The sequence below is a fragment of the Peromyscus maniculatus genome, chromosome 4 (genome assembly GCF_049852395.1).
Source record: "Peromyscus maniculatus bairdii isolate BWxNUB_F1_BW_parent chromosome 4, HU_Pman_BW_mat_3.1, whole genome shotgun sequence".
Lineage (NCBI taxonomy): Eukaryota > Metazoa > Chordata > Mammalia > Rodentia > Cricetidae > Peromyscus > Peromyscus maniculatus.
The window spans coordinates 142,561,517-142,588,270 of NC_134855.1; the positions used below are offsets into that span (position 1 = coordinate 142,561,517).

Sequence of the window (26,754 nt, forward strand, 5' to 3'; positions counted from 1 at the left end):
GTTCAAGGCCAGCCAGGGTTACAGATCAAGACCTTTTCTCAGAACAAAAACAAAAGAAAAGGAAAAGAAAATCAACCGGGCTGTGTGGTTGGGGGTAAGGGTTAAGTAGACAGGGAAGGAAGGAAGTTACTAAAAAAAAATGTCCCCATTTAACTAGAAAAGAGTTGACGAGAGCCAGCCTTAGGAGGTGGAAGAGCATTCTAGGCAGAGGGGACTGCAGATGCAAAGACCCTGAGCAAGGAAAAGGTGTGTGTTCAAGGACTAGAAGGGACAGTGTGTAGAGGTGGGATGGAGGACGAGTGACGAGACCAGAGAGCATGGCGGCAGGAGCCACTGGTGGCCGAAATGTTAGCGACTGTACTTAACACTTTCAAGCAACACAGTGGCTAAAAAAGAAGATGGCAGGAGAGGATGTGGCTGGAAGAGATGAGAGGAAAGCCAGAAGAACAGAAAGAGAGTCTCTTCTTTTTGGAGGGCACTGGGAACTGGGCCCACGGCCTAGGGTATGTGAGGAAAACCTCACAGCACTGAGCTGCGCACCAGAGCCGGGTTTTGTTTCTTCTTGTTTTTTTTTTTTTTTTTTTTTTTTTTTTTTCTTTTTTTTCCGAGACAGGGTTTCTCTGTGTAGCTTTGGAGCCTGTCCTGGATCTCACTCTGTAGACCAGGCTGGCCTCGAACTCACAGAGATCCGACTGCCTCTGCCTCTGTCTCCAGAGTGCTGGGATTAAAGGCGTGCGCCACCACGGCCTGGCTTCTTCTATCTATCTATCTATCTATCTATCTATCTATCTATCTATCTATCTATCTATCTATCTAATGTTTTATAAAATCTTTATTGACAAATAATTCACATAGTATACAATTTGCCTGTTTGCACAATTTGATAGACTTTAGTCCAGCATCCTCATAGGCCCATGACACCATCACCACTTGCTATTTTAGAACAATGCTGTCTTCAATTTCATACACACATATAATGTATGGTGATTACACTCCACCTTATTTTTTTAATGAACATATTTGCAATTGTAACCATTTTTAAGTTCACAATTCAGTGGCATGAATTATATTCAAGATATTAATTACACTCATGATATTCATTAATTACACTCATATCAATTACATTTGTGGTATTCATTGATTATATTTGCAGTATTTATTCAATAACTATATTTTATTCATTAATTACATTAATTGTATTCATTTATTACATTCATGATATTATGTCCTGATACTACTGTCCATTTGTGGGGCTTTTCCATCACACAAAACAGAAACTCGGGGCTGGAGAGAAGGCTCAGCAGTTAAGAGCACTGACTGCTCTTCCAGAGGATCTGGGTTCAATTCCCAGCACCCACATGGCAGCTCATAATTGTCTGTAACTCCAAGATCTGACACCCTCACACAGACATACATGCAGGCAAAACACCAATGCACATAAAATAATAAATAAAAAGACCCTTTTAAAAAAAACCAGAAACTCTGTACTTAGGGAATCATTGCTCTATATTCCTTTCTTCTCCATCTTGAGATAACATCTAATCTTTCTGTCTGTATGAATTTGTGTATTCTATGTATTTCATGTAATATATATGTATCATGTAATTCTATGGTATTTTTAATTATGTGTATGTGCCTTTGTGTGGGGGTGGGGGTGTGACTACCGTGCCTGCCAAGGCCAGAGGTGTCAGATCCCCTGGAGCTGGAGTTTCAGGCTATGAGCCACTGGATGTGGGTGCTGGGAATTGAACTCAGGTCCTCTTCAAGGGCAGTGGGTGCTTAACCTCTGAGCCATCTTTCCAGACCCCAGGTTTGTGTCTTGAGTCAGAATCCAGGAAGACTACTTGCCTCAACTCAAAGCCTTGCAGGCCTGTAATCCTCTGGATGGCCTCCGTACTCTGCTCCCTTTCTCTGCTCACTCACAGTGTGTGCCCTTAATCATAATGGCATTCATTCCTTGCTGATGGTATGGCATAGGCTGTGCCCAGCACTTGCAATAGACCCATTTATATTTACAATAACCTTCAATTAAGGTAGGGGATGTAGTTCACTTGGTAGAGTATTGCTTAGCATGCACAAGGCTCTGTGTGTACCATCCCAGCACCACATAGACCAGGAGTGATGGTGTACACCAGAATCCCAGCACTCTGGAGCCAGAGGAAGGAGGATCCAAAGTTTAAGGCCATCTTTAGTTGCATAGAGATTTCCGGGCCAGCCTGGGCTACATGAGAACCTGTCTCAAAAACCCAAAACCACTCCTCCTCTCTAACTTCTAACTTAACTGTTGCCATTTTAGGAGGAGCAAATAACCTGAGTGATTAAATAAGGGACCGAAGACTGATATCCTAGCATGTAAACTCTGGTCCCTCAGACAGAATGTTCTGGGCCTCTTCTTGAGCTAACCTCACCCATCTCGCACTGTTTACGAACAATCCCTGAATTCTCCAGTAACAGTCACAGAATTTGCCTCAACCTCCAGTTTCCTGCCAGAGAGAATTCCTAAGAGAGCCAGCCTCACAGACTATAAGAAGGTAAAACCAGATCTAGGGTGGTGATTAGTCACTCTGGTTTGTCTGAGAATGAGTGGATCCCCATGCAGCTCTGAACCCAGGAAGGTCCCGGACAAAACAAGACTGCTTGGTCAGCTGAGCGGGCTGAGTGCTCAGGAAGCATCATCCTCAGTTTCCGCTTTCTCTTTGGCCCACCCACAAGGCTATAAAAACGTAGCATCTGCTCCTCTACCTTCCACGTTGGTCCTTGGAACTATGGGGGCACTGCATGGGGTGCAGAGACACTGTGCGGAGCAGCCAGCCCCAAGGGTTCACGAAAGAATTCACAGTTCCCCAGGAAGGAACCTCCCTCTGGGGTGATTCTAGTTGTCCCTGTGCTGTCCTCCTGGGCTTTAAATTCTTGCTAGGACTTGCTTCCCCAAGAGAAGGTCCCAGGGCCCTAAAATTCTCTGATAGATTGGGGTCCCATAACAAAGCCAGCGAGGAGATGGTTATGAGGGAAAGGAAAGGGAAACTAGGCTCGGGCCTTGCGTGGATGCCGAAGCGGGAGTTCCCATAATGATTCTGTGCTGGATGAGGAAACTGAGGCTCCGCAGTCAAGTGAAGGGGTTTGCCGAAGAGCGCGCAGGAAGAGCTGCTTTTGACAGCTGTGGCTTGGCAAGCCGCCTTCGGCACTTTTCTCGCTCTTTTAGGAGCAAGTCCCCCCACTTGTCCGGGCTTGTCACAAGCTCGGTATTGCTCTCTCCACCCTCCCGGCTGCCAGCGTCCCGCCCCGTCCTCTCCCAGCCCCCAAGGAGGAGGGGAGAACAGCAGCCAGGAGGGGGGTCGGGAGGCCCAGGCTTATAAAGGCTGCTGGACCCGCGCTGCCCGCCAGACCCCGCCGCCCGGATCCCCTGCACTGCCTGCCGTCCCGCGTGACCGCGCCGTCCCCCCAGCTCCAACACTAAGTGAGTTGGGGCGCGTCCCCATCGCACCCCTAGACCCTCCTGAGCCGCGTGGCCCACAGAACCCAGGTGGAGAGGAGAGCGGATGTCCTTAAGGAGGGCGTTGGGATGGGGCACCAGGCCGAACGGGAGAGATTTAGGACCTGGGAGAGCCAGGGGAGACGGGGAACCCAGGAGATAGCGGTCAGCCGGGCCACCCCTGCGCGCGGCCTGGGAGACCGCAAGCACTCAGCAGGAATGCGCGTGTGGTGGTTGCCATACCAACATACAAGCCAGCACACGCCCTCCTTTTACGGAAAAGGGAAAGTGGTGGTGGGGGGATGGGGGGTTTCATCCTCCTGAGGTCCAAACTCGTCACGCGGATGTTGCACGAGGGAACGGATCCCCAAGTCCTCTGACTGCGGAGGCAGAGCGCAAGTCGCATCGCGCTTCGGAGCCTCGGTTTCTGCATCTAGCAAACGAAGACAAGATTATTGGTTCCGAGTGCCCCCGAACAGTTTTATGGAGAGTAACGGTCCGGGCCAGCACCCCGTTCTAGTTGCCCGTCCAAGGAGTGGTTTTGAGCCCCCCCAGATGACACCTGCGACCCCACCCCGCCCCCAGGCCTGGTCGCCATGGCCCTGCTCCCGGCCCTCTTCTTAGCGCTCCTGGCAGGTGCCCATGCCGAGCTCCCGGGCTGCAAGATCCGCGTCACCTCCGCGGCGCTGGAGCTGGGTAAGGCACGCAGCGGGCAGCGTGGACCGGGTGGGGCGCTCTGGCTGTGGGCGCAGAAGCTGAGGGTCTCCGTACTACCTCAGTGAAGCAGGAGGGGCTGCGCTTTCTGGAGCAAGAGCTGGAGACCATCACCATCCCGGACCTGCACGGCAAAAAGGGCAATTTCTACTACAACATCTCGGAGTAAGTAGAGCCTTGAGGCGGGGCCTCAAAGGTGGGCGGGATGACCTTGGAGACCCCGGGGGCTGGGCAGGTCGAGGCGTGGCCAATTAGACTGGGTGGGACTCTAAGGAACCCCTGGGGCTGCTAGGTAATGGATAGAGGTAGGCGGGCCCAAGAAAGGGGAATATGAACCAGTAGAATTGAAGCTTGGATCAATGAACTCTGTAGAGATGCGCTGGAAGAATTTGCCAGTGGATGCGAGTGGAGTCTCAGCATAGGGTGGCGCTAACGGGGAGGAAGTTTAGGATGGGAGATCTGTGCTGTGTGAGGAGTTAAGGTGTTGGAGGCAGGGTCAAAGGACCAGGTGGAAAGCTAAGTGTGGCACACGCTTGTGGTCCGTGTATTCGGGGAGAGGGGAGGGGGTTGGGGCAGAGTCACAAGTTAAATGCCAAATTGGGCTTTAAAACTCAAAACAAAGCCGGGCGGTAGTGGCGCACACCTTTAATCCCAGCACTCGGGAAGCATAGATGAAGTGAATCTCTGAGTTCGAGGCCAATCCGGTCTACAGAGGGACTATGCAGAGAAACCCTGTCTCAAAAAACATAAAACAACAACAACAAAAAAAAAAAAAAAAAAAAAAAAAAAAAAAAAACACAACGAAAACAGGTCTAGCAATCACAGTTTGGGCAGAGGATGAGCTGCAAGCAATAAGATTATAGATCTTTTATTTTACTTGTTTTTTTAAAGATTTAATTATTTTATGTGCATTGTTTTGTCATTATTCATGTTTGCATGAGGGTGTTGGATTCCCTGGAGCTGTAGTTACAGAATTGTGAGCTGCTATGCGGGTGCTGAGAATTAAACCCAAGTCCTCTGGAATAGCAGTCAGTGCTCCTAACCACTGAACCATCTCTCCAGGCCCTATTTATTTATTCTTGGGCAGTGTCTTATCATGTATCCCTGGCTGACCAGGAACTCACTCTGTAGACCAGACTGGCCTTCAACCCACATTGGCTGGTCTGCGTCTGTTTTCTGAGTGCTGGAATTAAAGGCGTGTGCTACTATGCCCGGCTTTTTTTTTCTTTTTTTCTTTTTTTGGTTTTCCAGACAGGGTTTCTCTGTGTAGCTTTGGCGCCTGTCCTGGAACTCGTTTTGTAGACCAGGCGGGCCTCAAACTCACAGAGATCCGCCTGCCTCTGCCTCCCAAGTGCTGAGATTAAAGGTGTGCGCCATTTTTTTTTTAACCAAATCCTCTGTGTGTGTTTATATGTGTGTGTGTGTGAGTGTAATTTAATATAAATACATATGTAGTTCCTGAAAAGGATCCCTTGGGCTCACAAATTCAAGATCAGTCTGAGTAACAAATGGAGACTCCCTGTCTTTTGTTTTTTGTTTTTTTTTTTCAAGACAGGGTTTCTCTGTGTAGGCCTGGCAGTCTTGGAACTCACTCCATACAGCAGGCTGGCCTCAAGCTCGGAGATGGCCTACCTCTGCCTCCCGAGTGCTGGGGTTAAAGGAGTGTACCACCACATCTGGTGACTCCTTGCCTTTTAAACATAAATAAATACGTAAGAAAAGAAGGCTGTTTTAGCCCCTGGGTCCAGAGAGCAGATCTCTGAGTTACCCAGTGCAGGGGCAAAGGAAAACTCCATCCCTCCCACCCAGCTTCCCAGCTGGCAGCTAGAATCCCACCCACCAGCTTCCCCAGCCTGAAGCGGGAAGAGGAGGGAGGAGTCCCCGTGTTGGGCGACTGAGTCCCCGTGTTGGGTGACTGAGTCCCCGTGTTGGGCGACTGAGTCCCCGTGTTGGGCGACTGAGTCCCCGTGTTGGGTGACCAACCCGACACCCGCCCGACACCGCCCTCCCGCCCTCCCGCAGTGTGAAGGTCACACAGCTGCAGCTGATCTCCTCGGAGCTCCACTTCCAGCCGGACCAGGAGCTGTTGCTGCACATCTCCAACGCATCCCTGGGGCTGCACTTCCGGAGGCAGCTTCTCTACTGGTTCTTGTGAGGACCCTGCGCGCTGAGGGGCGGGGTTGGTGCCTGGGGCCCAGTATCCAGGAGCCTTCCCAGGTTTCCGTTTCCCCAGTCAAGAGAGGGGTGTGGGTGGGGTGTCTGGTGAAGACAAGAAGGACATATGAGGAGGATTTATGAGTCTCCACCCCTAGCTGAGGAGCTGTGGGCAGCGAATGGCTCTGTGTGTGTGGGTAGGTGGGGGAGTCATTTTTTCTAAAGTGTTGTAGATGCTGGTACTTTGAGCATACTCCAGTTAGTAGCTCCGAATCCATGCTTATGCAAACAACACTAATTAAACTCATTGGATCATAAAAAAACGTCCTGAATGTCAGGGCGGTTCATGCTGGGGTGAAGGGTTCAGGCACCGAGTGGGATGAGAGGCAATGGGGACATATATGATCAGAAACAGTTTGTACACATGTGAAAAAAGAGGTGTCATGTTGTATGGGGTAAAGAGAAGGGTAGGGACACGTCGGTTAATCTCCCAAAGGGGTGAACACGAACCCCCCTTTGGCAGCTATGATGGGGGCTACATCAATGCCTCGGCCGAGGGTGTGTCCATCCGCACGGGTCTGCAGCTCTCCCAGGATCCCACGGGTCGGATTAAAGTGGCCAATGTCTCCTGTGAGGCCTCTGTCTCTAGAATGGATATGGCCTTCGGGGGAACCTTCAGGTAAGTCCGAGCCCCGGTACCTGCCCACCTTTGGAGCCCCACAGGCTCAGGAAAGGAAAAATGCAAAGCTTGGGGGATCCCACTGAATGTGTCCAACCCTTGTCCCCCGACTTCCTGGCTGTGTGAACTTGGGCAAGTCGCCAAAGCTCAGTGCGTCAACGTCTTCTGGAAGATGGGGAGAAGAATGGGAAGCTATTTTGCTGGATCATCACGAGCAATTGTTAGGATTAGTATGCCTTGGTCTGGAGCTGGCTAACATTCACACAGCCCTGGGTCCCGTCACCAGCACCTGAATTTAGACAATATAAACTGGAGCCAGGCATGGTGGCGCACGCCTTTAATTCCAACACTCAGGAGGCAGAGGCAGGAGGGTCTGTGGGTTGGAGACCAGTCTGGACTAGGCCATGAGTTCTAGGCCAGTCAGGGTCATATAATGAGAACTTGTGTCAAGCAAAACCCAGAACATCCTGAAACTGACAGGATCAGTGTGCACAGCTGGGCCTGTACTTCATTCTCAACAATAATAACACAGAGTGACATCTGGGGGGTCTGGGGTCCTTGGTGCTGATTTTTTGACGGGAAATGGGTTAGATTTGTCACCTGGTGTTTGTTCCCTGTCAGGTTTTGTTTCTTCAACAAGTGTCGTGGATCCCGGACCTTGAAGGTTTAGAAAGTTAGAGCTCAGGGAGAAGGATTTAAATAGTTGTTGTGAGGACCCAGGAAGTGGAATCAAGACAGTGTTCCGGGCGGTGGGATTTTGATGGAGGGTGATCTGAGAAGGCTGCCTGGAAGAGGAGGCAGTTGAGCCCAGTCAGGAGGCCACAGAGGGTGGGAGCACTGGGGAGGGCATTGGGAGTGTACAGGTTAGACATGGGGGGTCTCTGAGCGGCTGTGAGGATGTGGGGCATGTGGCAGAGGAGAGAGTCTTGAGGGTCAAGCTGGAGAGGGGCCCCCGGGGCTTGGGTCTTGGAGAATTCTGCTGAGGAGCTGGCTGGGGCTAAGGAGTACCTGCTGTAACTGTTTCTTTGGGGCCCTGTCATTTTTCTGGGGCCTGGCTTGTGGTCGGGGCAGAGGCTGGGCTGACCCAGGCTCTCTTCTCCTTGCAGGGGGATATACAACTTCTTCTCCACGTTCATCACCTCTGGGATGCGGTTCCTCCTCAATCAGCAGGTGTGGATGGTGGCAGACCCGGGTAACAAAGTAGGGGTGGCCTGGCTCTGAGAAGCCCTGACTCCGGCCTTGTCCCCCAGATTTGCCCTGTGCTCTATCACGCCGGGACAGTGCTGCTCAACTCTCTCCTGGACACGGTGCCCGGTGAGTCAGTGCGGTGGGCCCAGGAGACTGGGCCCGGGGTTGAACCTGGGGCTAGGGCTAGAAGGGAGCTGTGTGCTGCCGTCATACAGCCTTGTAGAACAGGTCCCTCCCTGTCCAGCCATGCAACAGTCCTGGGTTCAAATGTGTCACTGACCTGTGGTCTAACCTTAGCTAAGAAAACTTCTCTCTGGGCTTTCGGTTTCCTGGCTTGACTGGCAATACCTCCCCCAGGAGTTGTCAAGGTCTTTAGTATGTGCTTGCTGGTCACGGGGCCCCATTTGTCTCCAGCTTCCATTTCATGGGTGCTCAATTAACATAAATCCCTCCTTCCAAAGTCACCGTGTCTGTCACTGTGGATCAGCCATTTTGTCCCGTCAGGCTCACTGGGTAAAGGGCATGGAAAAGGGAGGAAGCAGAAATGACTCCTTTGCCATCTTAAGCATTTTAAAACATTATTATTATTAACTCTGCGTGTGTGTGTGTGTGTGTGTGTGTGTGTGTGTGTGTGTGTGTGGGCGGGCGCGCTTGTGCATGTGCGTGTGCGCTCATGGGTGTGTGTGTGTGTGTACCCATGTCATGGTGTATGTGTGGAGGTCAGAGGACAACACTGTGGAGTTGATTGTCTCCCTGCCTTTGTGTGGGTTCTGGCGATTGAACTCAGGTCGCCAGGCTTTGGCGGCAAGCTCCTGTACCTGATGAGCCATTTCACTGGCCCCTCCTTTTCAATCTTGCTTAATGATTTGATGCAACCTTTCCAGTAGTCACGGTAGCAGGGGGAAGGAGCACTCGCTTCATTGCTGCGTGTGTCCACCACCCCAGGCTCTCGCTGTTTCCCACTTTAAGCCAATCTGATCCTCATAAGAACCTTGTGAGGGGAGGAGTGTCACTGTTGATGAAGGAAAGACGGAGAGGTTGAGCACCAGACCGGGGTCACCCAGCCTGGAGTGACTTGAGGCCCTTTCTGCAGTGCGGAGTCCTGTGGATGAGCTTGTCGGCATTGATTATTCCCTCGTGAAGGATCCTGTGGTCTCCAACGGCAATCTGGATATGGAGTTCCGGGTGAGCTGCCTGGGTTGGTTGCTTGTGACCTCTGACCTCCAACCAGCTTCCTTTCTCTCTGTGGCTGAGCAGGGCTCTGCAGGGCTAACTCTACTCTGTTGTGGCTCCCTGCTGCTGCTGCTGCTGCTGCTGCTGCAGGCTTGGGTTCAGCCTCCTGGATCTGGAGATCGAGCCCCACTTTTCGAACTGCATTCTGGGTCTCTATAGCTCTTGCCCAGCTGTGCCTCTCAAAGGTCCTTGCTTCAGGGACTTGCTGATGCCCTGCCCATCCCCTGCCTCTCCCAACCCTGTGAATCAGGTGCCGACAGTCTTCTTCTGGCTTCTGAGGGGGACTGAGTCCAAGTCCTCCATGGGTACCATGGTCTGAGGATGTTCAAGTTCATCATTTAAAATGGTGTCATATTTGAGTGACACATAGCCTGTACATGTCCATTGATAGATACAATTGTGTGTGTGTGTGTGTGTGTGTGTGTGTGCGCGTGCAAACACACGCCATGGCACACATGGGGAGGTCAGAAGACAACTTGTGGGAGTTGGTTCTCTCCTTCCACCTGGGGTCCTGGGGATCAGACTTAGGTCCTTAGGGCTGTCGGTAAAAGCTCTCTTACCAGATGAGCAGTCATGCCAGCCAGACAGTGCTGTTTGTTTGTTTGAGACAGGGTTTCTCTGTGTAGCTCTGGCTGGCCTGGAACTTGCTCTGTAGACCAGGCTGGCCTCAAACTTAAGAGATCCACCTGCCTCTGTCTTCTGAGTGCTGGGATTAAAGGTATGCATCACCATGCTCAGCAACCATGTTTTGTTTTAAGATTTATTTTTATGTTTTGTATATAAGTGCTTTGGCTATCTGCATGCGTGTGCACTGCATGTGTGAAGAGACTGTTAATACCTTAGACCAAGACCTACAGATAGCTGTGAGCTGCCACATGGTTGCTGGGAACTGAGCCCACATCCTCTAGAAGAACAGCTGGTGTTCTTAACCACTGAGCCATCTCTCCTTCCCCTAACTGCTGCTTTTAATTAGAGTTGAATTTGTGGGTGTGAAAGTCTAGCTGTATTATTAAAACATTTTTTTTAATTTTAGAAATATGTATTTTATTATAGAGAACTTAAGAGATGAAGTGAAGAGTTCCTGGGTAGCAGGGGGGGTCCCTGGAGGTAGGGTAACACTTAGTGGCTAGTCCGGGGCCTTTTTTGAGGACTGATGGTGGGAACTGGGGGTGGGGTGGGGAGGGGGTGAGCTGCTCAGTCCAGTTGGCCTGCCCACCGTGTCCAGGTGTTTCAGTCACTTCTGTAGCCATGGCCTCCCTGGAAGCAACAGTGACTGAAAACCAGGAAGCTGGGAGCAGAGCACACTCCTTGGGTCTCTCCTCCAGCCAGGACATTCTCGTAACTGCGGCTTTGGGGTCCCTGCCCTGCTTGGCCTGTTCCTACCTCCTATTCTCATCCCCGCACCCCAAGGGGGGACTTAACTGCCTTTAGGGAGTTTGGGTAGCTATCAATCTGGTTTCTTTGAGCTGAGTGGATTGTCAGGTGGGCAGTTGGAGTACCCCTCCAGTGGGCCCTATCTAAGGGAACTTGAGAGTTCCTCAGTAGCTCCACTTGTTCCACAGGTGGATTAGTGAGGGTCCTTGACTGGTACCTGGATAGAAACGTGATGGGGGGTAAAGGATTGGGGAGAAATGGATCAGGGGCACTTGCACGAGGAAACAATCCCCTTCCGGTGGGAACAGGCAGGAATTTCTATAGCTCAGCATTACAAGCTCTCGGCAGAGGACCAGGACAGGGCTGAAAAGAAGGGCATGTTAAAATGTTTGAATCAAAACCCATTAGCATCTTTAAAAGGTTCAGGCTGCATCCATTTGTGACTGGCTCGGTGGACTTTTTTCCCTCCGGCCTTCAAGGCTTGATTGGAGAGTGATGAACCCAGACTCAACCTTCCAGCCTTTCTGACAGCTGGAATGGCTGGAATAACAATGGGAGGTCTCTTCCCGATGGGTTCTCCCTTAGGTTCCTGCTCAGGAAATCATCAAGACACAGGAAATACTGGGGCGTCTCTGAATTTGATGGAGGCCTTTCTTTTGCCCAAGGTGGGCTTAGATAGGGGGCTAGAGAGAAACTGGACAGCCACCAAAGCCACCCTGAGCCAGCAGGTTTCAAGGTCTGTTTGTTTGTTTTTAGACTATGTAGCCCTAGCTGGCCTGGAACTCCTTTGAAGATCAGGCTGACCTTTAACTCACAGACATCCGCCTGCTTTTGCCTCTTGAGTTCCGGGATTCAAAGTGGGCCCCACAGTGCCTGACGACTTTCAGGTTATCTCACAAATTTGAAGAATGAAATGTGTGGACCACAGGAGGCGACTTTTATAAGTTTAAGTCTTTTATTATAGGGAGGGGAGAGCAGGCAGGGCTCCTGTTGAGCAGAAGGTCCCAGGAAATAGGGCACCCCAGCCGGGTTCATTTGATGGACGTGAAGACTTGTTGCTGTGTGACCACCTTTGCTCCTTCCTTTCTGTGGTCGGTGGCACAATATTCTAAAGCCTCTGAAGCTCAACTGGCGTAAGTTCAAATCCCGATCCCACCCTGGGCCAGCAGCATGACCTCAGGCAAATTGCATCACCCATCTGAGCCTGTTTCCTAATAAGTGCAAAGAGCACAGTGAGATAACATGCCTTCCAGGGCTGTGGTGTGGACCAAAGGGGCCTTCTGTTAGACAGACCGAAGGAAGCACCATGGTGGCCCACGCGGGGATATTCCAACACACAAAAGACTGAGGCAGAAGGATTGCCATGATGAGGGCAGCCAGGGCTACAGAGGAAGACCACATCTCAAAATTATACAAGCAGAGGAGGGCCCTGAGTACCTGGAACTGGGTGGCCATGATGGATATGTAAATGCAGCTGTGATTACTTCTGGCTAGTATTCAAGACCACTCAGACCTGTTCTGTGTCATGTTATATAAAGATCCTCTCTGCCTTTCTTTGCTCTTTGTTTCTCTGCTTCTTTCTGGGCTTATTTGTGTGTATGAATGTTTTGCCCACTCACATGTAAGTGCAGCGATGTGTATGCAGTGCCTGTGGAGGACAGAGGAGGGACTCAGATCCTCTGGAACTGACAGACTGTTGAGCGACCGTGTGGGTGCTGGGAATTGAACCCCAGTCCTCTGGGAGAGCAGTACATGCTCTTAACATCCGAGCCATCTCTCCAGCTCCATGCCTTGCTTCTTGTGCTCCCTGCCACACCCCTCCTGTGTCCCTAGCCTCTTTGCGATGCTTTTTGAGATGGGCCCGTGACCCCCAACCCCACCACCACCACCCAGAACAGTCACACAGTCCAGTTCTCCATGGCTCCTGACTACGCCTGGCACAAATCCAATCTGCCTTGCCCCTGACCCTGAACTCCCAACCCCAGGGAACATTCTTCCCCCTGACTGAGGGGAACTGGAGCCTCTTCAACAGGGCAGTTGAGCCACAGTTGGAGGAGGAGGAGCGGATGGTGTACGTGGCCTTCTCTGAGTTCTTCTTTGACTCTGCCATGGAGAGCTACTTCCAGGCGGGAGCCCTGCAGCTGACGCTTGTCGGCGACAAGGTATACCAGGCTTGTCTGCGGCTGGGTAAGGAGGGCCCATGAGGGAGAGGCCGACAACCCTGTCTCATTCCTAATTCCCTGGTACAGGTGCCAAGTGACCTGGACATGCTTCTGAGGGCCACCTACTTTGGGAGCATTGTTCTCCTGGTGAGTATTGGCTAGAGGCAGGGTGTGGCTGGGGTTGGAGGTCACTTCACCTACACAACAGTGAGGTGGTAGGTGGAGGGTGCATTGGAGATCTCCAGTGCTGGCCATAGAGGAAACGGAAGGCCTGACCTTTTGCCTGTGGCCGAGTCCCCTCACCTTGCCAAGCCTGTTTCCCACTCTGTGAAGCAGGGTTGGCACTTCTGTCCTGTCGCCTTCACAGAGCAGCTGTGAGGTTGGGAGAGAACCCAAGCCTTCCGAGTGTAGGGGCCTTCAGGGTGGTTAGCACACTCCTTTACTTGCTTTTATTTAATGGGGCAGGAGAGAGGGAATGAAAACCCTTAAAAACAGGTTTAGGGATACAGCTCAGTTGGTAGGATGCTTGCCTCTGAGTTCTATCCCCAGTCTACAAACATTTTTAAAAATATGTTTATCTCTGTGGGGCTGGAGAGACGGCTCAGTGGCTCGGGGTACTTACTGCTCTCAAAGAGAAGCCAGGGTTTGGTTTCCAGCACCTACACAGTAGCTAACTGTCTGTAACTCTAATTCAAGAGGACCAATGCCCTCTTCTGGTCTCTGAGGGTACTGCATGCATATGATACACAGACCTACAATTTTCTAAGTGACAGCAATTTGAGGCCCCGTGACTCCAGGTCACGTTGGCCTGCTCTACACACATAACTGTAGCTGGAAGTTTTCCTGTGTCCTGCCTGGCCCTGAGGTCCCACAGCTGCTTATAAAATAATCTCTCAGAGGCTTAATATTAATGACCAACTGTATGGCCTGTGGCAGGCCTCTCGCTAGCTAGCTCTTTCATCTTAAATGAACCCATTTCTATTAATCTATGTATCGCTACGTGTTCCTTGGCTTGACCTGCGTCCCATTACATGCTGCTCCTTGGATGGCGGTTCGGCGGCGTCTCCCCTTACTCACCTTTCTCCTTTCACTCTGTCTTGGATTTTCCCGCCTGAGGCCATCTTGCCCTGCCATAGGCCAGTGCAGATTATTTATCAACCAATCAGAGCAACACATATTCACAGCGCATAGAAAGACATCCCACAGATAGTCATGAGTTTTCTTTTTTGTTTGTTTGTTTTATGAGACAGGGTTTCTCTTGTGTGACAGCCAGGGCTATCCTGGAACCTGGAACTCACTCTGTAGACCAGGCTGGTCTTGAACTCAGAGATCTGCCTGCCTCTGCCTCCCCAGTGCTGGGATTCAAGGCGTGCGCCGCCACCGCCTGTCTGGTCATGAGTTTTCAATGAAGTAACACCATGTAATTAGAACAGCACTTGCTATGGAGCACATGTTCAACAAAACAGCTGTGGTCATCGTCATGGTCAATGCAATGGCTGAGTAGTTTACAGGCAAGACTGTATTTCCAGACTGTCTGTCAGCTCTGCAGCTGAATAACCACACAGCCTTGCACAACCTTGGTCTGTCTGCCTCAATTCCCTGGAGGGAATGGTTCAGTTAGCAAAGTGCTTGCCTTAAACCTGAGGACCCGAGCTTGGATCCCCAGCACCCATGTTAAAAGCTGGGAGCAGCATCCAGTCACAGCTCTGGGGAGGACACAGGAGGACCCCTGGGCCTTGCTAGGCAGCCAATCCAGCTGAATCAAGTCCAGTGGGAGGCCCTGTCTCAAAAAATAAGGTTGGAAGTGATAAAGAAAGACACCAAAGTTGACCTGTAGCAAGAACATATGTTCATGCACACACGTATGTGCGTGTGCACACACACACACACACCACAGGCACATACACAAATTAAGGATAATAATACCTGGCTCATTTGGTTGAGACTTAAGTGAGCTACTGTGTATGTATGCTGTGGTCAGAATTATACGTAAGGGAATGTTTGTTTTTGAGACTGGATCTCATGTAGCCCAGGCTGGCCTCAAATTTGATATATATATATATATATATAAATGTGAACCCCTGAGCCTCCGGCCTCTACCTCCCAAAGACTGGGATTACAGGTTTTGCTACCACACCTGGCTCAGAATCACGTTTAGCAATGAGTAAGCACACACACTTAATAGTGTTACGTGGCCTGTAGAGCAGCTCAGAGATGAGGAGGCAGGGGTTGGCATGCTTAAGCAAAAAGGTCATCCCTGGGGCGTCCCGACTGGGACTTGATTCTGGATTAAATGTAGAGGAGGAAGGAAGGGGGAGTCAGGTGTGGATACTATAACTTCAGCACTTGAAGGCTGGAGTCGGAGGAGCTCTGGAGTCCAGGGTTTGAAGCCCAGCCCGGCAACATAGCGAGAGCCCGTGTCAAAAGAGAAGGAAGGAAGGACACTATTTTGCCCAACTCATGGGGGCTGGGTGTAGGTCAGAAGGGCGTGGGGTGATGCCACACAGGTCTGTACGTGCCATGCCTTGCTTCTCACCCTCCCCAGCGCTCACCAGGTAACAGTCTGGGGCAGTGACCTGCCTTCCTTGCTCTGTCCCCAGAGCCCCTCGGTGATTAACTCCCCACTGAAGCTGAAGCTGCAGGCCATGAGCCCTCCGCGTTGCACCATCAAGCCCTCGGGCACCACCATCGCCGTCACGGCCAGTGTCACCATCACCCTGGCCCCGCCCATGCTGCCGGAAGTCGAGCTGTCTAAGATGATCATGGTATGGGCCCCGGAATGAGGGCGCCTGGGGGGGTCGGCGGGAAGTGGGCCGTGAACCTTTCCAGTCCGTCATGTCTCCTCGGGCCCTTCTTCAGGAAGCCCGTCTCAGTGCTAAGATGACCCTCCGAGGCAAGGCGCTGCGAACGAAGCTGGACCTTCGCAGGTATGCAGTCGATAAGGAGCCCGGTGGGCCTCCTGGGTCTTAACATCTCCAGGGTAGTGACACCCGCCCTACAGAGCCATGGGGCTAAAACTGAGCTGTTCCTGTAAGCCTCCTACCAGCTGGGGGCTGACCTTGTTAGTACGTACAAAATTGAACTCGAGTCTGGGTGTACACGCCTTTAAACAGAACATAGGCAGGAGGATCTCTGTGAGTTTAAGGTCACTCTGGTCTACACAGTGAGTTCCAGGCTAGCTAGAGTAACATAGTGAGACCCTGTCTCAAAATGAATGAATGAATAAAGAAGATTTTAACTTGGGGCTGGAGAGATGGCTCAGTGGTTAAGAGCACTGGCTGATTTTTCAGAGGACCCAGGTTCAATTCCCAGCACCTACACGGCAGCTCACAACTGTCATAGCTTCAGTTCCAGATGGTCTGGTACTTTCATAGACATGCAGGTAAAACACCAATGCACATAAAACAAAAATAGATAAATCTTAAAAACAAAAGATTTAAACTCAAGGATGCAGAGATGGTTCATGTGGTAAAGTACTTGCCTTGCAAGCACAAGGACCCGAGTTTGAATCCCCAGGATCCCTGGGAAAAGCTGAACACGGTGGCACATGCCTAATCCCAGTGATGACCAGACATAGGTGGACCCTTGTGAGCTCACAGGAGAGCTAGCCTGGCCTATGTGATGAGATTCCAGGCCAATGAAAGACCCTGTCTCAAATAAGAGTTGGGAGGCACCTGAGGACCAAGACCCTGGAGGCTGTCCTTAGGACCTCCCCATGCATGCCATGTACACACATACGCACACCTACACATCCACCATCTACCTTACTATGTAGCCGATGATGATCCTGCTTTCATCTCGGAGTGCTGGGATCACAGGCACACACCACCATGTCCTGTTTATGCAGAGCTCAGGAACTGAACCCAAGGCCTAGGGCATGCGAGAGGACAGCACTATACCAACTGAACTACATCTCCCCCACCCCCAAAGTGCTTCGATCTTTTTTTTTTTTCTTTTGAGACAAGGTCTCACTATGTAGTACTGGGTGGAACTGGCACTCGGTGTATATATACCAGGCTGACCTCAAAGTCAAAGAGATCAGCCTCCCGAGTGCGAGGATTACAGGCATGTGTCACCATTCCTGGCTAACAGTGATTTCTTCAGGCAGTTCCTCTGCACTCTCCGGGCATCTGGAAACAGGCAAAGCAGGTATTGTTAGAGATGAGCAAATTGGTTCAGTAAGGTCGGGTGACACAGCGCAGTCACACAGCGAAGAGGGGAAACACTGGCTAGGGCCTCCACCTCTGCTCAGCGAGCGCCGCTGAGACCTTGGAGCAAGTCATTTTATCCTTCCAAGGCTCATTTCCTGCTGTGCCACATACGGGGAAATACCGTCTACTCTCTAGGGCTGCGTATTTAGCGTCGTTCCCCTGGCCATGTGCGACTCTGCATGTGGAGCGTCATAATGAAACAGCACTTGGGCTGCAGTCACAGTTCATTAACTGGTTAGTGGCTGTACTGTAGACAGTGCAGAGCCAGGGCACTCCTCAGGTTGAACGACCTTAGGCTCCGAGGCTGCAGTGAGTCCAAGGCTGGGTAGCGGGGAAGTGGGGCCTTGGAATCTAGAGGCGGGGTCTAGTCCACACAGCCACGTGACTTCAGGTGACTTATGTCACCTCTCCAGCTTCGGTTTCCTCATCGGCGACAAGCAGTTTCTGAAAGTCCCAGATTCTCAGGGCTGTGAGTGAGGACTGAGTCACCCTGTGAGGACAGTGTTGCCGCTTGGCCGGGTAATTCTAGCACCTGGGAGGCTGAGGTAGGAAAACTGCAGAGGGTTTGAGGCCAGCCAAGGCTAACTAACCTACATAGCAAGACCCTGTCTCAAAACATCATCGACAACAAAAAATCCCAAGGACTGGAGAGAGAGCTCAGCTGAATGAATTCAGGGATGGGGACCTCAGTTTGATGCCTAAAAGCCTGGGTTTAGAGACAATGGCTTGTAGCCCCAGCACTGGGGAGAACGCAGAAGGAGCCTGGAGATCCCCAGCCACCTGGCCTAACCCAGGAGCTTCAGGCCAATGAGAGATTCTGTCTCAAAACAAGACGGTGGATGGTGTATGTGGAAAAAGGACCTGAGTTTGACCGCCAGCCTCCACGTGCACATGTGCATACACACCCCTACACACATGTGCACCTTTACCCATGCAAACACACACACACACCACACATGTGTGCCCCAGCAGCATATATATATATGTATATTTATATGTGACGTTGGGAATGGAACTGGGCTTTATACATGCTAGGAAAGGGCTCTGCATCTCCAGCCCAGCATTTCAGCGTTTTGTTTTTTTTTCTTCCTTTTTTTTTTTTTAACCCCCTTCTTGAGACAGGATTTCTCTGTGTAGTCCTGGCTGTCCTGGAACTCACTCTGTGGATCAGACTGGCTTTGAGCTCAGAGATCTGCCTGCCTCTGCCTCCCAAGTACTGAGATTAAAGGCAGGGTGTTGGGAGTAAAGGCCTGTGCCTCTGTGGCGGCCCCCAGCTTTATTTTTTAAGGTTTATTTTAGTCATAGTTTGTTTTTATTTATTTATTTTGGTTTTTCGAGACAGGGTTTTTCTGTGTGGCTTTGCACCTTTCCTGGGACTCACTTGGTAGCCCAGGCTGGCCTTGAACTCACAGAGATCCACCTGCCTCTGCCTCCCAAGTGCTGGGATTAAAGGCATGCGCCACCACCGCCCGGCCTCATAGTTTGTTTTTAATTACACATATGTGTGAGAGAGTGTGGGTACATGCATGGGAGTGGGGTGCCCAGAGGCCAGGAGCACTGCCCCCCTTGGAGCTAGAGTTCCAGGCAGGTGTAATCTGAGGTGGGTGCTGGTTCCCTAGAGCACTATGTGCTCTTAAGTGCTGAAGCCTCTCTCCAGCCCCCTGGTTTTTATTTGTATATGTGTTGTGAGTGTATGCCATGTGTGCGTGGATGTCTGAAGAGGTCCAAAGAGAGCTTCAGATAGATGTCCTGAAGCTAGAGTTACAAGCCACGCGAGCTGCTAGACATGGTTGCTGGGAATTGAACTGAGATCCTCTGGAAGAGTAGGAAACACTCTTAACCCGAGCCACCTCCCAGTGTTGTGCCCCCAGCCCCTTTTTGATAGAAGGTCTCACGATGTAGACTAGGCTGGTCTGATACTCCAAGAAAACTTCCTGCCTCTGCCTCCTGAGTGCTGGCGTTAAAAGAGCGAGACACCAGCCTGACTAGCTTTTCTTTTTAAAATTAATTTGCATATGTGTGCTCCTATGTGCACATGCACTTCTGTGTGTGGGTCGTCGAGTGCATGGAGTGCATCGATGTGGTCAACAGACAATCTGTGGGAATCCATTGTCTCCTCTATCACGTGTCCCTAGGGCTCAGACTCAGGCAGTCAGGCTTGGTGGCAGGCATCCTTACCCACATGTGCCCTTTTGCAAGTCCTATTTTTTTTTTTTTTCCAGACAGGGTTTCTCTGTGTAGTTTTGGTGCCTGTCCTGGACTAGCTCTGTAGACCAGGCTGGCCTCGAACTCACAGAGATCCGCCTGGCTCTGCCTCCCGAGTGCTGGGATTACAGGCGTGCGCCACCACCGCCCGGCGCTGCAAGTCCTATTTTAATCTTTTGAATAAGCTTAGTATCTATCTGACAGGGAGTCAACATTGTTGAATGTCATTGGATAAAACAAACCGTACTTGCTGACCTAGTCTGACAAGTAGGCCTTCTTGATAAATGATAAGTAGCAGACTTAATGAAAAGGGGCTCCAAGGAGTCCCTCAGGGATGCACCCCTGGGCAATGGCAGCCACAAGATGACTCTGTGGGACCTGGAAGGCTGACACCTGGGGCCATCTCTTAGGTAGGGACGAAGGAAAGGATGTTCCCAGGTTACATGGACACAGGGCACGTTTCTCTCCTACAGGTTTCAAATCTACTCGAATCAGTCTGCGCTGGAGTCTCTGGCCGTGAGTTGGGAATGGCGGTGGGTGGGTCCGGGCCCTGGTCTGGGCTGGCAGCTCACACAAACCCACCACCCATTCCCGTCTGTGCCTTTTCCCCTCAGCTGATCCCACTGCAGGCCCCGCTGAAGACACTGCTGCAAATTGGAGTGATGCCCATGCTCAATGGTGAGGGCTGGAGGGTGTGAGGAAGGATGGGGGCAGAGGCTTGGCTGGGGGGACCCCGCTGAGCTTGCCTCTCCCACCCACAGAGCGGACCTGGCGTGGGGTGCAGATCCCTCTCCCTGAGGGCATCAACTTTGTGCGTGAGGTGGTGACGAACCACGCTGTAAGTAGACTGTGTGGGAGGGAGGATGCACACCTGGGCCTCCCCCCACCCCCCCACCCCCCGCAGCACCCCAGTGCTATCTGCCCCCAAAGCCCCTTCTCCACAAGTTGCTCCTTCCTATTTTTTTTTTTTTTTTGAAGTAGTAAGGGATTTTATTCAGAAGCAAAGCCCAGGTATGGAGGAGACACACTGCAGAGGAGCTGGGGCCCCTGAGATGTGCCGAGTCTCTTTGTGTTTGTTTGGAAAGGCTGCCTCCAAACTACTGAGGGAATGAGTGAGACTCCCTGTCCCCTTCCCAGGGCTTCCTCACCGTTGGGGCCGACCTCCACTTTGCCAAAGGGCTTCGAGAAGTGATCAACAAGAGCCGCCCCGCCATCGCTGGGGACTCCAGCGTCCCTCCACCCTCTACAGCAGCTGCCTGAGTCCTTCGTCCCACCCGGGAGCTGGCGTTGAGGAACTGAGTCTTCTCAGCAGCAGCCCTTCCCCCCTTCCCATCCACGGCCAGTAGTGTCCCCAGTGCCACAGAGAAGAATTCGGTTTGAAGCTGTACCCGATTTAATTTCATGATCAGCCAACCGACAATTACAATCCATCCACCCCTCTCCATGGGCTGCCCTAGAGCTCTGTTGGGGTCCTGGGACGGGGCATTCATTAAAGCAGGTTGGGGGAGGCCAGGCCACTGCACTGTGGCGGGGGACAGAGTGCTCACTGCTCCGAGGCTGTCTCTGTGAAGCCCTGAGGCCCAGGCTGGGAGGCACAGGGCTGTGGGAAGTCAGAGACAATGTTAGAGCAGGACCTGCCCCACGGGGGCATTTTCCATAAAGGACGACCTCTCCATTGAGAGAGGCTGGGAGGGGCTGAGTGAGGTTCGGAGGACTCCCGAGGGTCTCTTCAGTACGGTTCCTTGTTCAGGAAACGAGAGAACATGGTGAAGGCAGCTCGGGGTTTGTCCGTGGGAACCATGTGTCCAGCACCCTGGGGAGCAACGCTTTGTGAGATCTGGATCCCCAATATTTATCACCCTTCACCCCTGGTATTTCATCCCAAGACCTTTCTTCTTCTCCTCTTCACCCTGAAAGCCTGCCCTGATGCGCTAATTAGTGACCCAGAAAAAACAAAAGCCAGAGGGTAAAGATGGGAGGCCCCGCCACATTCCCTCTGGCCTCAGCGTCCCTCACGAGGCTCAGAGTCCTACCTTGATGGTGAGGAAGGTGATGTGGGAGAATTCCTTCACAAAGCCGGCTACCTGCTCTCCGCTCTCCCCGTAGTCCACTAGCCAGGGCCGGCGCTGTACCTCCATCTGTCCCATCGGGGAGACATCAGCCAGTGGCTCCCGCCATCCTTGTTCACAGCTGCCCTCAAGACCTCAGGACTGGAGAGTCCTCCAGGTTTGCCCTCTGCAGACTACAGTCCCTCCCGGCATACCCGCCCCCACCACCCAGCACAAACTTACCTTCTGGTTGAGGGAATCCACAAACCACTCATCCCCCATGAAATTGCAGGCCATGTCCACATCGCCATTGTATAGTAGGATCTGGTATTTCTGGAGCAGAAGGGGAAAACAGAAGTGTGGTTTAGGCCCAGGCCCTCAGCCCCTCCCTGGTTTAAGCCCTACCTTCCTGGGAATTCGGAAGCCCAGCTAATAACAGGAACCTGAAATTCTGATTGCATACTACATGTCCAGTAAGCACCAACCAGACACTTTTACTATATTGGGAGGAAGATATCCCCATACCCCAAATGAGACAGTCTCATCATGAGCCCAGACTGTCTTAGAACTTGAGGTTTCTCCTCAGTCTCCCCAGGGCTGGGCTTACACGCATGACTCACCACGCCCAGCTTATTAGGCTCATTTTTACAGACAGAAAACGCATCTGAGAACACCTATGACACTTTCCCAGAGCTGGGCGTGCTGGCTGGCACACACCTCTAATCCCGGTACTGAGAGAGGATTGCTGTGTTCAAAGCTAGCCTGGGCTACATAGCAAGACAGAGTCTCGGAATAACGACATAAAACAACAGCGGGGTGGGGGTGGGGTGGGGGCAAGATCTAACGGGGCGCCCCATTTGACACGTTGCCCTAGAGCTTACGGCTACCATGACGTAAAGCCGTGGCTGGCTCCTGCCATGCTGCGCCCACATACCTGTGAGCTGAGCAGCTTCAGGTACTGGGAGTTCATGCTCTGGTAGAGACGATGGTACTGTAAGTTCACCACGAGGCTGCGGGGAGCACGAGCACAGGACACGGAAAAAAAAACAAGAACAGAGGAGGACAGTCAACAGTCGCCCCTTTCCAGTTCCCAACTGTGGGCAGACCACCTCTCTTGGACTTATCTGAACGGAGCTGGCATTCAGAGATTCTCAGCCCACCCAACTTGGAGATGTGAGGGAGCATCCTTTGGAGGTTACAATGGCTGGGATACAGCTGGCATTTGGTGTGTAGGGCCCAGCAGGTGTGACAGAAACACCAGGCAATGACAGATTAGAGCATGGGCACTGGCCGGTCAGGAAAGACCCCATGAGGCTCTGATGAGCTAGGGTTATCACTTGAAGGGGGGGTCACAGAATGAACTGAGCAGCTCTGGGTGGCAATGGAGGTCAGACAAGGCTCATCTGATATTAACCAGTGTGGCTACGTCCAAGTTAATTGAATGCCAGTCAAGATGGAGGTCAAGGCCCTTAAACACCCTGCACCACCAATTTTCACCCTGAATGTCCACACCCCCCGCTGGAGGAGCCCTGGCTGTGAACCCCGCGAACCCTGCTGATGCCACCTCCTGCACCGCGCGTGGCCACGGGAGCTCACTTGCACATGTCCCAGCGGGGCAGCTTCTCAGGGATGTGGAGGGCCTTCCGGACATACGGGTTGTTGAGGTAGGTGGAGGGGGCGGTGGTGTTGGTGCAGGGGGGATCCAGGCGGACCTTGTTCCCAGAGCGCAGCAGCAGTGCCTGGGGGCGCGGGCACAGGGTGAGGGCCTTTACTCATCTGCCACCCCCACTCCCTGGGGAAAGCCCATGCCCCTGCATACCTGATGAAACGTCTTCTTGAGTGGCAGGCGAGTGAAGAGGTTGCCAAAATCCTGGATCACAAGCGTGTCTCCATACCTGGGGGGGGGGGGGTAGGGAAGATGGGTGCTGGGCCTCTAGAGGCTGGTGGGATTGGCCCAAGGCATAACCAGCAGCACCTACCTATCACTGCCGGGCACCCCACCAGCACACGGGGCGTAGAGATTGTATATGTTGAGGCCAGATCTGCTCACAATTTGAGACACTTCCTGGAGCTGTGACAACAAACCATTATGTTTTTTGGACCTCATGGTTCTCCATGACCTTACCCACTCCCCCTCAAGATTAACTGCTCTCCTACCTCATCTGCTGTCTCCACCCTTCACCCATTTCTTTTTTTTTTTTCAACAGAGAGAGAGCCCAAAGCTCACTGGAAGCAATCTTCCAGGCCTGGGTCCAATCCTAGCACCACTGTTCCCTGCCACGTGACTTAGAGTAAGTGGCTTAAGCATCCTTGGCTTCAGCTTCCTTGCTGGATCTGGCAGAGACCACCACAGTGTCGGGAGGTCTGAGACAGAAGGGCTGGGGGATGGGCTGGAGCTACAGCCCAGTTGGTAGAGTGCTTGTCTCACATGCATGAGGCCCTGGGTTCAATCCCCAGTACCACCACAGAGAGCGGCAATGGAGCTGGAGAGATACGGGGTTCCCCAGAAGAGGAGTGAGCGGTGTCTCAGGACCAGAGAGGAAGGGCTGACGCCCAGGAAGGGGCGGGGCCTCACATTGTTGATGCATTCCTGGTCTCTGTTGTCGTAGAAGTTACACTTGTTCTGAGAGCAGCAGTGAGTCTGCAGCTGAGTCCAGAGCCTGTGGGTCGGAAAGGGTGCAGGGTGCTGGGAGATCCCTCCAACCTCTCATCAGACCCTGACCCCAGGGGAGAAGAAAGATAAGACAGAGGGTATGGTGTGCAGGCTAGCAAACCCAACCCCCAAGAACCTGCCCCCTCGTCCACACAGAGAGCCCTCCTCAGGGCCTTTTTAGAAAGAAAAAAAAAAATAAATGTTTTTGAGACCAGGTTTTTCTAGGTAGTCTGGGTTCAAGTAAGTCCAACACTCACAGCTGCCCGTGTCCAAGTGCTGGCTTACGGGTGTTTATCACCATGCCCAGCCTCCTTACTGCCTGTGAATCTTCGTCTCTATTCCTGGCCTTTAACCATCAAACCGTTTGGCCAACCCTACCTACTCATAAACCAGAGCAGGAATGTCATGTGCCGGAGGACAGTGCTGAGATCTTATGACCTGCCCCACCCTTGACATTGCCCTCTCCCATACCTGTTCCCCAGAAGACCATGGTAGTAGGCAAAGTAGACCAGGGAGTTGTCATTCTGTTCATAGGAGGCAAGTCCATTGCCCACAGCCAGCCCCTGCGAAACACCCAGGGTTCTCAGTTCTTCCGAAGGATGAGAATGAGGGGGACCCTCCCTTGACCTACACCCAGACCTGCAATCTAGAAGCTGAAATCCGGAGTGGTGTGTGGGGGTGGCGGGCGGGGGAGGTCAGTCAATTGAAAGAACGTAAGTGGTAGCCTGACAGAAAGCTTCCGGTGGTAGGAGGCATGCAAGCTGACAGAGTAGTCAAGGGCCAACTAGTAGGCTATGAGGGAGCACCTGGGCTGACCTGACTAGTCCAAGGTCACGGCCCCAAGGTGCCTCCCTTCCCTCCCTTCCCGCCTTGCACCTGGAGGTTCATGCTGGGATCTTGCATGACCAGTACAGCCAATGTGGGGATGTAGATGCCAGCATAGCTCTCTCCCGTCAGGAAAAGTTTGTTGTTCTTGTACTCCGGGAAGAGACGGAAGAAATCTTTAAGAGCTTCAAAATTGTTCTGAGCCACCTGGGGATGGGGAGATGGAGGAGTCAGGAGACCTGATGTTTACTCTGTAAAGGTCTTCAGAGATGAGTCCAACCCACTTTATTTTGTGCAAGAGGAAGTGACTTTGTTATGAGCCTACCACAGAGCATATGACAGAGCCAAAAGTGGACTGTGAGGCCATACCCTCCCCCGCCCCCATTGTGCCACCTTTGGGGAAATGGGGAGAAGGGTGCAGGCACCAGACTCACCTCCGTGTCATTGGTCACATACGTCTTGTCATCTGAGTAGGAAAAGCCCACTCCCGCTGGGGACTCGATATACAGCATGTTGGCAATCTAGAGGGAGGAGGGAGTGAGCAGAGGAGGGTCCCCACCCCTTCACGTACCCAGACACCCCCACAAGACCCACAGCTGCAGATGTACCAGGTTCCAAGAATAGGGGTTGTACTCCAGGGTGATGCCATCTGGCTGGATCTAGGAGGAAACACAACTGTGTGAGTCCCAGTCAGCAGCTGGGTGGAAAGAGCCACACTGCTAGGTTCTTTACAGCTTGCCACACTCGTCGAGAGGTACAGAAAGGTAGTCAAGGGTCAGAGAAAACAAAACAAAATAGAATGTGGGTTTTTCTTGTTGTTGTTGTTATTGAGACAGTTTCTCTGTGTAACAGAGCAGTCCTGGAACTCGCTTTGTAGACCAGGCTGACCTTGAATTCAGAGATCCGCCTGCCTCTGCCTCTTGAGTGCTGGGATTAAAGGTGTGCGCCATTACCGCCCGGCTCAAAAGTGTTAAGAAAGAAAACACACTTGGGAAGCCACAGGTCCCTTCTTCCTCCCTCTTCCTGCGCTTTCCTTGTTCCCTGCCTCTCCCGAGTCTCCCGCCCTCTCTCACAGCGGGAGAGAACAGAGGTCAACTCACCAGGAAGGGGCCGTGCTCTGTAAGGAACCCATCTAGGGAGCTGCAGCCAGGACCCCCGTTGAGCCAAAGCACTACGGGGCTGTTCTTTGGGTCTTTCTGCGACTCCACAAACCTAGGAAGGGTACAGGGCAGGATTGATGCAAGTAAGAGACCCTGTCCTGCCTGGGGTCATCAGAATTCGCCCGCCCAGTTACCATGCCCTCCTCGGTAGGCAGGGCCGCATACCAGTAATGGAAGTGCTTGGAATCCGAGGCTCTGAGGTAGCCGGAGTACTGCTCGAAAGCGGGCTGCTTGGCCAGGCCGGGGAGGCAATCGATTTTATCCTGATCCGGGGCTGCTTCGCCCCGGGACACCCAGGACACGAGCAGCAGCAAGAGCGGTGGCGACAGCGCGGCTCGCAGCATCTGCGGGAGGAAGCATCGGCAGAGGATGTTTACCGGTCACCCCGCTCCTCGGCGCTTTGGTGCAGCAGTCCCAGGGGGGGAGCTGGTGCGCATCTCCCCGGGCAGCCCTCACCCGGGTTCAGCCCCCTGCCCCAGAACCTCGTTCACTGCCCATCAGCCCGGGAATCTCCTTACCTCTGCTTCCTTGCGTCCTTGCTCTCCAGGAGGCGCCGGTGGACTGGAAGTCATGTGTAGGCCTAGTCACGTGAACTTCTGCATCACGTGACAGTTTGCTCATGTCCACTTTTTTTTGTCAGCGGGCCTGAGGGTCGGGAGCGGTCAGTTACCAGGTC

The 26,754-nt window shown here is 52.3% G+C and overlaps 2 protein-coding genes across 2 annotated transcripts; one reads left to right on the forward strand and one right to left on the reverse strand.

The window, feature by feature from the left end:
- Window positions 1–3,304: 3,304 nt before the first annotated feature.
- Window positions 3,305–20,834, forward strand: Pltp (phospholipid transfer protein). Its single transcript, XM_006970976.4, has 16 exons — window positions 3,305–3,457; window positions 4,058–4,168; window positions 4,252–4,351; window positions 6,209–6,337; window positions 6,864–7,019; window positions 8,126–8,189; window positions 8,270–8,333; window positions 9,301–9,392; window positions 12,800–12,976; window positions 13,064–13,123; window positions 15,577–15,741; window positions 15,836–15,903; window positions 19,866–19,908; window positions 20,007–20,070; window positions 20,154–20,230; window positions 20,530–20,834. The coding sequence occupies exons 2-16, from the start codon at window positions 4,069–4,071 to the stop codon at window positions 20,650–20,652; spliced, it is 1,482 nt and encodes a 493-aa protein (XP_006971038.1). The 5' UTR covers window positions 3,305–3,457; window positions 4,058–4,068; the 3' UTR covers window positions 20,653–20,834.
- On the reverse strand, window positions 20,768–26,749 carry Ctsa (cathepsin A). The gene is made up of 15 exons (XM_006970975.4): window positions 26,597–26,749; window positions 26,244–26,422; window positions 26,019–26,130; window positions 25,527–25,577; window positions 25,353–25,439; window positions 24,970–25,125; window positions 24,565–24,656; window positions 24,016–24,100; window positions 23,420–23,511; window positions 23,260–23,335; window positions 23,037–23,179; window positions 22,375–22,450; window positions 21,684–21,773; window positions 21,426–21,530; window positions 20,768–21,205 (listed from the first exon to the last, which is right to left on the reverse strand). Exons 1-15 carry the CDS (start codon window positions 26,648–26,650, stop codon window positions 21,122–21,124), a joined length of 1,482 nt encoding a protein of 493 aa, XP_006971037.3. The 5' UTR covers window positions 26,651–26,749; the 3' UTR covers window positions 20,768–21,121.
- Between the last annotated feature and the right edge of the window lie 5 nt (window positions 26,750–26,754).